Here is a 13,363-nt window from a genome sequence, read left to right on the forward strand (position 1 = left end):
CTATATACCTCTCTCTTCCTTACACACACACACACTACTCAACAATCCTTGACCTATTAGATTGCCAGATTGTCAGCAAAACCAATTCTGAGCACCAAGATCAGCAGCCATTATGGTAACTGTCTGAGCCAGCACAAACAAAAACATGGATCTCACAACCTCAGTCTTGAGTTTTTAATGTAGCATTGAGATGCCGGCTGATTTCTGCCTTTGTTGCAATGGAAAGTGAGACGTTGGCCACTGGACATGGCTGAATCTAAAAGTGCTTTCACCAAGTTAACCACAACTTCCTCCCTGGAAAGAATGAGTTCCAATTTCTTCACAATGCCCTCTCCCACGTTGAAGTCAAAATCCTCCAAGTTCCTTGAAAGTGAATGGAGATTAGCATGAAATGCACCAAACATCTGTATCCCTCAAACAAAATTTTCACCGGACACCTCTGCAGCAGAATTCATTCGTGACCTTTAGTTGGTCATATCCTTGTGCTCTGGCCTGGCCACTTAATCATGATCAGTTCTAATTGCAGATCCTGACTTTATAGGAACTCCTGTTATTGGGATAATATCTGTTGGATCACATGATGGTTCTTCTTCATCAATACATTGAGAGTGCTCTTTCAATCAACCTTTATTCAACTAAATCTGGGTCGTAGCTATTGCTGATTCTTAGAAAGCATAAAATCAAGTGGGGAGATATTAAGGTGAGGAAAGCAAGAGGTCTGTGGTCAGCTGATGCCATTTAACCCCAGATAGCAAGACTTTTATATTTGTGCTGATGCTAAATTTGGAAGTTAAATTGAAAGATAGTGATAAGTATTCATGCTTTTGAAGTTCCACATACAATATTTTGCCTCAACATTTTTTGAATAGTTGTCACAAAAAACAACTTGGGATGTTTTTCTGTTAAAAGGTGTGAATATAAATGTTAGTCCTTCCCATCAGTCTAAACTAGAGTATAGAAGCCATCTAGAATATATAATGAACACCCACTTTATTCTGATAACATACAGACCTAACCAGATTCGCTAATTGGTTAGGTTACAGTGAGATTGAAGAATCTGACTAACTATCATCGAATAGCAATGTTTAGGATTTATGCTGTCCTGGGACCAGCAGTTATTGCTTCAGTATGATAAATAGAAGACAGTGAATTAGTGACATGGACAGATTAACTCATCAAATTATCTTGACAATGGCATGTGAAGTAATACAACGAGCAAAGTTCCAATAAGTGTTACTTTGAAAAAAATGACTCATTCTCTAAGCAGTCAATACTAATACAACTATGAGTCAATTTTAGCTGTCATTTTCTTTCAGGAACATATGTACAAGTAAACTTTCTCTTGCTGCAGTTTAAGGGGTGAGTTCTAGATTCATATAGTTACAAAGTCCAGAATAAAATCCATTTCCAGAGCTGCTGCTTCAAAGACCAGAGCAAATGAGGTTTGCTCACTTTTAATTTTGTATCAAAGAACACCAGTCAGAAAGGGCAGTGTTCAGTTCCTGTATCAAAGAGTAGATGATAATTTGTGCAATTAGCATTTTGAAAAAACTCTTTTAAGTCACAGCGCTCGTGCAGTAGAGCATCATTTTTAATCAGTATTTTTCATTTTGCATTTAACTGTTTTGCCTCAACTCAAGATAATTTGATTCATGTCATCCACATCCATATTTTATCTTTTTGTTCAGAAACGGAATTGTTAATCCCTAATCCAGCTACCATTCTATAAAACAGCAGCAAAACAGAGACTGTAAGCTTCAAAGAGTAGCAAAAATAAAACACCCTTCAGCTGTACTTTCTACTTGAATCTTGGCCAACCCTCTTTCTATAATTAGAACTTGGGAGAACCATATGCCTCAGGAATGACCTCCAACTCATTGAAAAATATATCCAGCTGTCTGGCATTTTCTAACCATAAGTGACAGAAATACAGAAAAATTACACATTATTTTCTAGGGTAATCACAACATTGAAAAGAAGCAAAACATTGTCTCACCAATGTTGCACTGATAGAGTATGTAGGATTTAGCAGCAGCTAAAGTGAAAGGGTTCTCAGTTCTCAAAGAGTGTAAAATACTGGTTCATTTAGCATTGGTTCCAGTTTATATTATTTACAAAAAAGACAAGAGGATTCAACGTGTGCTGTGAAAATATACAATTTTTATTTCCTTAGCAGCTGCCAGTCAAGACTGAAGAGTAATTATCTAACCAGTGCAAATAATCAGAGCAAATTATTAAATCATTTCAGCAGCTAACTCATCCAGCAGTGTCACCATTGTGATTAAGATTTGCAAACAGGCTTGCTGTAATGCCATATACATGTACAAGACATGGCTTAAGCTTACAACTGTGGCCAAACATTTTATTATGTAAATTAAGGGAGTCATCAAATCAATTAAAATTAAAATTATGAAAGCCATTTACTAATTATTTTGGCTAGTAATGAATAAAAACAAAGGCTTTTGTGGTTTAAAAGAATCTAAAACAAGAGTTATGAAAATGACTCAATTTACATCAAATGATATCTTATAAGGGAAGTACTTTTTAAAAGAACTTTGCTAATGCCATTGAACATAATCATAATCACAAGTAATAAAATAAGAAAGTCTGGTTTTAATAATAATTCTATAGGTACTCAATTGTTTGCATTTTCAGTTACAATTATGTTAAGAATTACAGTAGCTTGTATATCATTAATATATTACATGGAGCTGCAGAGGTCACAAACCATTGGCAAATAATAGCTTTTGAGAACCAGAAAAACTTCAGTACTAGAACAGGACATTATACCCATCATGTTAGTGTGTTGGTTATTGGCTCCAGTAAACTCAAACTAATCCCTATATTATCCCAATCTGTCCCCATAATCATGATGGATGGTATGATTTCTGGTTAGACAACTTTCTGTGGAAAGAAATTCGCCCTCTGAGCAACCCTACATGAAGGACCTCTGCTCGACTTTGTTAACACTTCAGGTCGCAGTTTCAAATAAGTGACTTCTCTTTATTGATTCTGCAACCGTTGAAGATTATCTTTCAATAATTATTCAATCCAAACTTTTCAGAAGTTTTAGAATTTTAAAAGCCTCTTAAATCTCACTTTTCAAAAATTGCAATGAAAAAATCCAAATATATCAAGCACAGATTCTCAACTTTGGCTCCAACCTGCCGAATGAACTAATGGGTGTGCAAGACATTAGTGAAGTAAATTGTAATTTTACATCAACAGTGCAGCTTGTTTTCTCAGTGGTATGACAACTGTTCTGCTGTACCAGGTGGCTGCCCAACACAGAATATGCACAGCAACAGGTGATACTGTTGAACACAAGGAAGGCAAATTGTACCAAATGGAAGATAGTTCATTCAGTGTATAATCAGTTCCATTGGTGGGTTACTACTGTATTTAGATGTCACTCATGTCAGATATGGGGTTGATTAGCTCAGTCACACTTAAGTCCAATTCCTTCACCAGCTGAGGTTAATGTGAAGGATTCTCCTTCTCAATCTCTCCCTCTGCCTGAGGCAGGTGACCCCCAGGTTAAAACACCACCAGTCATCTCTTTCTAATGTTAGAGAGCAGTCCTATGGTACAGTGGGGATATGGTGACTTTGCCTTTATTAAAATCAAATTGACATTTTATTTTCCTTTTTAAAATGATGTTATCAATTCTATTTTTTAAATCAATTTCTCAAATTCTGGTGGCTTTCTATCATCTGAAAATTGTGGTTATGAAATAAACTGAAAGTGAAATTTTAGGCTCTACGAAGGAATTTTGAAATAGCAATGAAGCAAAACAAATTACTGTAAAAATATTTACTTAAGATCTAAAACAAATTTATTATTTCTGAATTGGTTATGTCCCTGAAATGTGCAAAGACCATATAAAAAGTCAAAGTCATCTAACAGTGTACAGGAGGTGACCAAACAAGTAACAATGTACAAGTCTTATAGTATATCACTCAATTGTAATCAAGTGCAGAGACATGACTCCCACTTCAGTAAATGTCAAGTAGCCAGGAAAATCTTGAGTGTGTAGATTACTTCTGCTGGTGGGAATGATGAGATGTTTTTGGTATAACTGTAGAAGGAGCCCTCTACAATATAGACTACAGTCAAGGTTCCACCCAGGGACCATAATCTGAGATGTAACATTATAATGTGAAGGTGATATGCCTTAATATCTATCACCCCTCTACAGGAATAGAGGAAAGTAAAAATTAGAGCCAATTTGCACTGCCAATTTGCAAAGCATGGCTGTGAAGATGAAGTTTGGAATACATTTAAGAAAATTGCTAAGAGCTCTATGAGAGCATATGATGTTACTTAGGCAGGCTGGTTAATCATATGGATCTCAATGTGCTTTTCTATTCCTATTCACTGCTTATGGAGTGGTAGGATGAGTTCCTGACACCAGGAATAGTGTGTGGTATATAAATATACAATCAAGAGAAAGAAGACAACATTTTTCAGAAACAACTTAAGATCATCTCAGTTAACAGTGCACTCACGGAGACTGGTTTCCTTCCAGTCACAGTGCTGACGGTGAAGCTTGCACTATTCACAGGCTTGAAAAGTGAGAGCCACTGATACTCATCACTCTTCCCACCAGACAGATCGATTTCTGTTTGATGGACAATCTTATTGTATTGTTCATGATTCATACAGGTGAAAAAGCTATATACTACCATCACAGATACATTTGTTAGAGCCCAGCAAAAAATATTTGCTAGGCATAGAATTGCTGATGTAGACACATTAGATAACAGACCACAGTTTTTCTTGTGAACCAAGATCAAGAAAAGCAAAGTCTTGGCCTTCAAGCAAATCAACAGTGCAGTCTTCCAAGCTCACCTATCCTCTTCAATGCTGTCTTGTTCCCTTGAATTGGGTGTACCATGTAGTGGCATTGTATTCTTCAGCAAGGTCTAGTTCTAATGAGGCTGCTCGTGAAGGTGAGTTTGGGGTAAATGCAGGGAAAAAGTGGCAAGTAGTAGTTCAGAGGTATTGGAGGTACTGATGTAGGAAAATCCATCCCAGAAGAATACCAGTTACTACCAAATGGAAAACATCAGCGTCTGAAATGACCAGTAATACAGAAATAAATTGAGTAAATCTGTAAGGGCACCAACAACTGAAGATAAATGTTCCCAAACAGAAGTACAAGGCTTAACATTCAATGATCAATGAATTGTGATCAGTAATCAATGGAATCAACACTATTTAAGTAATGTGAAGTGAAACAGCAACAAAAGCTTCTTTTAAACAGAACAAAGTCAATAACTTTCTGGATCAATACTTGCATTTGTGGTGCAAATACGTGAACTTTTGAGTCGATTGAGTAAAATGGCCCCACCCTGGTCAGTTGCCTTATTGGACCAAGCAAAAAATTGATTCAAAATAAAATGGAATACAAATTTCAATCTGTGATGAGTTTCATTAAAATAGAATGCAACACCTTGTCATAGAGTCTTTTACTGTAGTTTTATCATTTTGGCTCAAATCTGGCTAAATTTGTAATACAAGACAAAATGAACAACACGCTGGATTGTGTGTGTTGTTTAGTTAGACCAGTGGCTTGCTGTGTCCTTGTCTGAAGCAATCAGAATAGGCCAGAACGTGTTCCTTAAGCTATCTATCATAAATTATTACAAATACATTCAGGAACCATCAGGTGATTTTTATGGGATGAATGTTTTTCTAAAATAAATCTATGTTTTTCTCTCTCTATCCATTCATTCTTTCCCACAATATTACTCTGTACCTAATTTGACTCTGATTTCATTCATTCTATCTTGCATTTCCTTGTCAGTCTTTGAGCTGTTAATCTCATAATGCTTCAATGTCAATGGTTAAGGAGATGGATAGAGTTAAAAATCACATAAAACCAGGTTATAGTCCAACAGGTTTATTTGGAGGCACTAGCTTTCGAAACGCTGCTTCTTCATCAGATGGGAATTTAATTTCAACTACCTGATGAAGAAGCAGCGCTTTGAAAGCTAGCACCTCCAAATAAACCTGTTGGACTATAACCTGGTGGTATGTGATTTTCTTTTTAACTTTCTCCACCCCAGTCCAACACTGACTCCGCCAATCTTGTTCAGTCAGGTCACAGATACTCAGTTTCCCTCACTGCACTGTAATCGGCTTTAACTTTCAAAAGCTTGCAATGCAAAGAACTAAAAAACTTAAATGAGTTGGGGCAAGTCAAACAAATGCCAAACACTGTTAGATCCTCAGTTACAACAAATCATGGTTCAGTCTGCAAAATCATCCACAGTTAATTTTTTAAAAAATCACGAGAGGGCGCAATTTAATCATTTATGTACTATTTTGCTGATGCTATAACAAGAAGCATCACTTTGCCATTAATACAAACACTGATTTTTAATTAACAAAAATATAACAATATTGTTTTAGTTTTTAGTTAATAAATTCCCACATTTCAAAATCATTTCTGATCAGTCATCTTTAACTTTATTCTGGAAAATGGAGATGAGACAACCTGCCCACACCTGAAATTTGTGTATCTGGTGGTTTGTTTTCTGTGAATCTCTCTCCGTTCTAAAAGGGTTCATGATAGCACCCAGTTAGTTTACAGAAACAAGATCTGTTTCATGTCTGTTGTGGGCTACAGCCATCTTATTTCCTGTTATTCTCATAAAATAGTGGACAAATAAAATTCTCTTAACACAACAACAGATGCAGTACTAATACCACACACGGTCAGAAACTTTAAGTTATGAAATTGTTCGATTTCCAATTGTCTGCCTAATGTTATCTGCAAAATATTCAATTTATATTTGGCAGCTCTATAACATAAAAATTTCAATTGCTTTCTGGGATATAGCAGACTTTTCTTTTGTTAATCCCACATCTTTTTCTTAGGTATACTGTAAAGAGCTTTGGGACTTAAAATGCCAGAAAAGCTATAATAGATTTATTTTCATGTTACGTATGTTTCAAAGTAATATTAGACCTCAGTAAATTTAATCTAAGTGATCAAAACTCAGAAATGAGACTGAAAAATAAAAACAAATGGGAAGCATTCATTCAAGAAAACACCCCTTCAATAATTCCACTGACAATGCAGAGTTGAAATAAAACACTAAAATGCCTTGAAATGAAACAGGAACATCATTCAAAAGCATAACTGAATATTTTGGCTTGTATGCCTTAGAAGAAGCTGTCATATTTGATTCATTTAAGACTGACCTGGCTCTCAGATACAATTAAAGTATCATAAAAAGTTACAAATATTCTGATTGATCAAATGTTTATTTTAAAAAAGGCTCCAATCGGTGATCACTAAAGTTTTATTTTTGCTTGCCTGAGATTGAAGCTTGTGAGGTCTGAGTTAACTAGGGTAGCCAATCCTAATTCAGCGGCTTCTCAGCCTAAATTTATTTCAGTTTCATAAAGACTCAACTGGAGCTCCAAATTCAACAGTCAATTTACGCTTTGGAAAAATAAATTGAATCATTATGGCTGCGGATATTTTTATAATTTGCAGTACTTTTTCTATCGCAAGAAGTGTCACATTAACTCGGTTCCTTGAAATGTAAATCTAAAGGTTAGCTGCAATTTTAAGATTAGGCAATAAACACCAAATAGCTTCTATCAAAAAATGAACAATGGACACTCATTAATTCGGGAGGGTGGGTGCGGCAGGCAGGGGAACATCACACTTAATTTATGCTCAGTGCTTGATTAGAAATTTGTCATGTTATTTAAAACTAAAACAAGCAGCTGAAATATTATAGTGTCAGCGAATGGGATTAGGTTTAATAACCAAGGCAATCAAATGCAGTCCTGTGATACGAGCCCATTTTGTAGCATTAGCATTGATCCTTAATGATTATATTTTCGATCTAAGATCTTGAAAGCCGTCTTGCCACATCTGCATAAGCAGATTCAATTTCACTGTCTGCTGCACATGTATTGGTGAACTCATCTCGTGCATAGGCGTTATTCAGGTATCGCCAGACTCCTGTCATTTCTGCTGGGATCTCAAAGTTCCGATACTTCATTGCTACAACCTGAAAAGCAACAGACATCATGCATTAGTCAAAATATTCCTCTTTACTTCTATCTTGAAGAAATTCACTGTGGTCATAATAATGGTTTTGTTTGTTGTTGGTTTTCTAAAGAGAGATTCCTTTTATTCTCTAACTAGTTGAAGTTCCAGATCTTCTCCATTCCAAATAACATTTTGTATGAGCAAACGTAAAGAAATTTACTTTTTAAAAAAAATCTCATTCTCAATGTTTATTAATGTGCAGGTGATGTTTTCTGCATGGGCTCTACAGTTCCAGTTAATTGCTTAATTAAGAATAGAAATTTCAGTATTTGCGTGCCCCTATCCCGATCAATGGAAGTTGCTCGAGTCCTAGTCCAGAGAGAGACTGGTGTTCTGTGGTTTCCCTTTACTGAAGTGCAGGGATGCAGAATTTACGAATTGTATAGGGTCAAGAATAAAACAAAATATCCTTTTATTTTCATGCACAAGGACTGAAATTGGCAATTTCAATGCAATTGTGGCAAGTCAGATTATGATTTTTTTCACCATATCCAGATGTATTTTGACTGAAGCTTTGACAGAATGCTTTTGTGGACACTTTTCTTAACCTCATTGATGCTTTTACTTGGTTTGATATTAAGAATCGTGGCTATGTTCTCCAAGTTAATTAAAATTGTTCTGGTGAAATAACAACTGCCACATGAACCCATTTTGTGCTGCTGGAGTACACCAACATTTGCTCCTACATCCTGAGAGCTCAGACCTCAGAAATGTTGCCATAGTTCTAAATAAAGCAATTTAGTGTTACACAATCTTCAGCACTGCAGTAGTACTCAGTCATCAGTTACTATTGTCATATAATCCCAAAATCACAGCACCGTTCTATTTTTATTTAGAGTTCCATTAGCAGAAACATACGGGAAACAACAGAGGGGGAAATGGTGTAAAAAGGCCTCATGCATCATAACAGATAACCACCAACTTTCCAAATTGTTCAGAATCAAATGTGGAAAATCTCATCAAAACACAGGATTATATACATCAGGAAAAAAAAGCTAGAAAACTCTTTACCAACTGTTAAAACAAAGGTTGGCCTACAGAGTTTTGTTTTATACATATGTATTGGTTACCTTCACAATGTGAAGCTTGGGCAAAAGGTTGCAATCAGCCAATGTGAACTCATCGCCATCAAGAAATTTGCGATGGGATATGGTGACATCATCAACACAGTCAGCATCAATCTCTTCAGGCAGTGGAGTGTTCAGGTAACCATCCAGATCTTTCAGGGCTTTGATCAGACTTCTTGCCAGTCCTGAAAATAACAGAGGAACAAATCCCATAGAGTCAATTGCTTGGGGAACTTCCATGTCATCTGAACAAGTCCACAGCTCCAACAAGTGTCTGATCATGGGAATATCAGGGCCATTCTTGTACAAGCCAAACACAGGCTTGATCAACTAAAGACAAGACTCCCTTCCCTAAAGGGCACTGATGGATCAGATAGGTTATTACAACAATCCAATAGTTCTACTGTCACAATTAGAGATAATAGTTCTCAATTCCAGATTTGATTGAATCAATTTAAATTCCACAGTGTTAAGGTTGGTTTGGAGTTCAATCTTCATAGGTCTGGATTGTTATTCCAATATCAAACACGAATAAACCAAATCCCTATAAGCAATCCTTTTACAGGGATTAGATACTGTAGTACTGGAGTACTGATGTCAACATAAAATCTATAAATGATCAAACTGATCTCTTTGCATCTATCCCTAATCATAGTGAATCAAATATTAACTCAAAACTATCTCCTGGTAATGTGAATGACTGCTAACTTTCACACATTCAAGGCTTCATCAGAATTAAACTGCCCATTGTATGTGTTTTAAAATAAATAAATAAACCATCAGCAAAGTGAAATCGACCTAAATTTAACGTTGCGATTTCAGCCAAAGTTACTATTTGTCTCCTCTTAGCACCAATAATTTGTAAGAGCTGCTAAAAACTGGAGTGGCTTGAATTTGGATTTTCACAATAAATTCACAAATAGTTATGTTCAGATAATTGAGGTTTTTTTTTAGTTAATTCACTACTTTTCCTAAATTAAGAGGCAACTAACATCTGTCAGCTTAAAGGATTCATTAGCTTTCCTATCGAAGTTCTTTTGGTGCCAAGTGAAACACAGACAGATGGAAATATGTCCAAAGGTATCACAAATACTTAGTGAATTGATTTTTTACCCAGTTGGAATGCTTCTGTAAATGCTAAATAATACTACCTAATTTCAGTATTTGAAAATAGTTTTAGCTGTGCTAAATTGCTAAATAAATACTTCATTAGGAGTCAATTGGTATTAGGTGGGGATAGGGCAATGGATCTGAAACCACTGCAAGGGAAAATCTTTCACTGCATTATCTCAATATTCAATGCAATTCCAACTGCTAAACATGCAAAAGAAATTTGTTGCATTTTAGTGTTCACCTTAAAAGATTTCTAGTGGTTTTACCGATCATAACACTGATAAATAGTGCTATCAATTTTTCATTGAAGTTAAATACTTTATTGGTTCTTGGATGCAGTCAAGTACAAAATGTAAAAGTTTACTTTTTTTCTTCTGATTTTACAGAAAAAAGGAAACTGGCAGTATAAAACATGCAAACGCAATATTACAACGGCATTAAGTGTTGCATGTTCTCCCTAGTGGAAAATTTATACAGATGACAAATTGCAATTTGATATTAATTACCAATCATGCTTTATGTTGGATTATTCAGTTTGGTTTCAATGGGTTTTTTGATATATTAGTTTCTCAAGAATCAGATATCTGTAGACCAGGTAGCAACCAAAGGATAAAACTAATTTTCATAACCATGTTTGTGTTTTTTTTAGTCAATTAAGGAAACCTAATCAATCTACTACAAATAATCAGTTACTGGGAGTTACAAAACTTTATTGCTGTCAAGTAGTTATATTTTCATATAATTCAAATAAGCCAGTAGAGTTTGCTGTTGAACCTGTCTGTATATATCAACGATTAAAATCTTCTTTTACCACTCATATCAAGCTCATTACTTGGTTCAGAACCTAAGGTGAGCTATCCACTTTTATATTCATTCCAATCAAATTAATCTTAAATCACTATTGTGACATTCACAGAGTAATGAAAGAGAAAAGCATCAAGATCCATTCTAACTGAACAAGAATAATATATTAATTGACAGCAGGTATCCTAGTATTGCAGGTTCCTCCAAGAGCATGAGGGGGCACTGTAGGATTATTTTTAGTTTATGAAATTATAGAGTCATTATGAAATCATAGAGTACAGCACGGAAACAGACCCTGCAGCCCAACCTATGCATGCCGACCAGATATCCTAACTTAATCTAGTCCCATTTGCTAGCATTTGGCCCATATCCCTCTTAATCCTTCCTGTTCATACACTCAATCATTGAAGTTAAAATTACTTGTCCATTCAATTTCATGTTAATTTATGAAAATGGAATGTAGCAACCTAACTTGAGCAGGAGTACTAAAGCTAATTAAGGGCTGCTTGAATTTGTAATTTAAACAACTTACCAATTTAGAAGAAACATCACCTAACAGACAATCAACACCACCGTTAACAGAAAAAAAATGTTACCTTTAGAGCAAGAAGCCATGCACCTTTTGAAATTTTCAAACCTTGGTAATATTGTGATCCACCATCTCTTACTGGGCAGCACAACTGAGATTAACCTCATAGTTACTTCCTTCTCAATTCAATGCATCAAATGGTTTTTGTTTTAATTTAGCTGTTTATTTCCCCTCTCTTTTTTTCTCCTCTCTTTCCCCAAGCTCATCTGGTTGGTTCAGAATCTATGATGGAATATTCACTTTTATTCGCACTTAATTCCAACTCATCTTAAATCACAATTGCAACATTCACAGAAGCATGAATGTAACAAGAAACAAAGAGTTATTAGAAGTGTGTAAATTGGTGATGGGACAAATGCTTGTTCCAAGACTTCAAAATAAAATTTCCAGATATCAGAGGGACACAGTACTATGATTACCAACACGACATGGACATTAATCATCAGTTGCAGGCATTCCTCAGTCGATTCAGTTCTGTGACATCCCAACCAAACTGTACCAAAACCCTTTTGTAGTTTAATCAAAAAAATCTTATTGTGCTGGAGGTAATCACAGGTTCAATATAGACACTAAACACCCTGCTAATCTATAACTGGATTTATTGTTCTTACAATGCTTTCAGAACAACAATTGTTTTAATAAGGTGCCTTCAGCTCTTCATAAGAACCAAACTTCTCGGTTACTTTAAAACAATATTCATTTACAACCTGTACATAAGGCAAAAAATGGGAAAGCTATAGGCAGATTAGCCTAACATCTATTTTCCGAAAAGTATTGGAATCAATTATTAAGTAAGTAATAGCAGCACATTTGGAAAATCGTAATCTCATCAAGCAGAGTCAGCAAGGTTTCTTGGAAGGGAAATCATGCTTGATTAATTTATTAGAGCTTTGACGAAGTCTCAACCAGAGTGGATAGAGGAGAATCAGTAGACTTTATAGAAACTGCAGAGTGTCAGAATAAAGACTGAGTTAGGGAGAAATATCTCTCAAAGAGTTTAGAATCTTTGGAACTGTGGGCAGACTCCTTGAGTATACTTAAGTCTGCGATTGAAGGAATGAAGGGTTATGGGGAAAAGGCAGGAAAGTGGATGTGAGGAATGTCAGTTCAGACTAAACAACCTACTCCTGTTCCTATTTCTTACGGTCTTACAGTCTTAACTCTCCACTTACTCTATTAATAGCCATCAGGTTCCAGAACTCTCACTTTCCCTTGTCACTCAGTGTCCTGCACCCTGGCTATTTAACGAACTGTGTTAGTAAAGGTACAGAGTGCAAGGAGAAAGGTAATGAAAGGACCAAAAAGAGATGATGAGGAAAACTACAAGTGGTTTGGCCAGTGAAGTAGCTAACCAGGTAACAAACGAAGTGGAGAGGGTCCAATTAGTGCACTATGGTGACATCAGTAGTATTGTGATGTGTCTATGTTTGAAATAGGTGCTGACTTCCTTCTGGGTACAACAATGATATTAACAACACTGACTTCCAGTTTGACTGCAATAGCAGAAAATACAGTGGAAGTCGCATGCTACAGGCAGAGCTATGTTATCCCACAACCAATTGATCAGATCAGCACTTGGCAGTCTTGCTACATAATCTCTTCAATAACGATCGAATGTGATTACATGGTCACCATGAGACTAGCTCCCAGATTTTCTTTTATTGAATTCAGATTTCACCATCTGCCATGTTGAGATTGTTCTCAGAACATTTG

At 35.8% G+C, this 13,363-nt stretch overlaps 1 protein-coding gene across 2 annotated transcripts in view; it reads right to left on the reverse strand.

Annotated features, from left to right (window-relative positions):
- Window positions 1–2,140: 2,140 nt before the first annotated feature.
- Window positions 2,141–13,363, reverse strand: part of LOC122543870 (chloride intracellular channel protein 5-like) — a 121,635-nt gene continuing 110,412 nt past the window's right edge. For both annotated transcript variants that reach the window (XM_043682729.2, XM_043682743.2), the window contains exons 5-6: window positions 9,148–9,329; window positions 2,141–8,036 (exon numbers count right to left, since the gene is read on the reverse strand). In XM_043682729.2, the coding sequence (XP_043538664.1) occupies window positions 7,869–8,036; window positions 9,148–9,329 (350 nt within the window). In that variant the 3' untranslated portion in view covers window positions 2,141–7,868. The remainder of the gene's footprint in view (window positions 8,037–9,147; window positions 9,330–13,363) is intronic.

Source organism: Chiloscyllium plagiosum, unplaced genomic scaffold, assembly GCF_037043375.1.
Source record: "Chiloscyllium plagiosum isolate Xiang-an unplaced genomic scaffold, Cpla_swu_hap1 HiC_scaffold_3, whole genome shotgun sequence".
NCBI classification, from domain to species: domain Eukaryota; kingdom Metazoa; phylum Chordata; class Chondrichthyes; order Orectolobiformes; family Hemiscylliidae; genus Chiloscyllium; species Chiloscyllium plagiosum.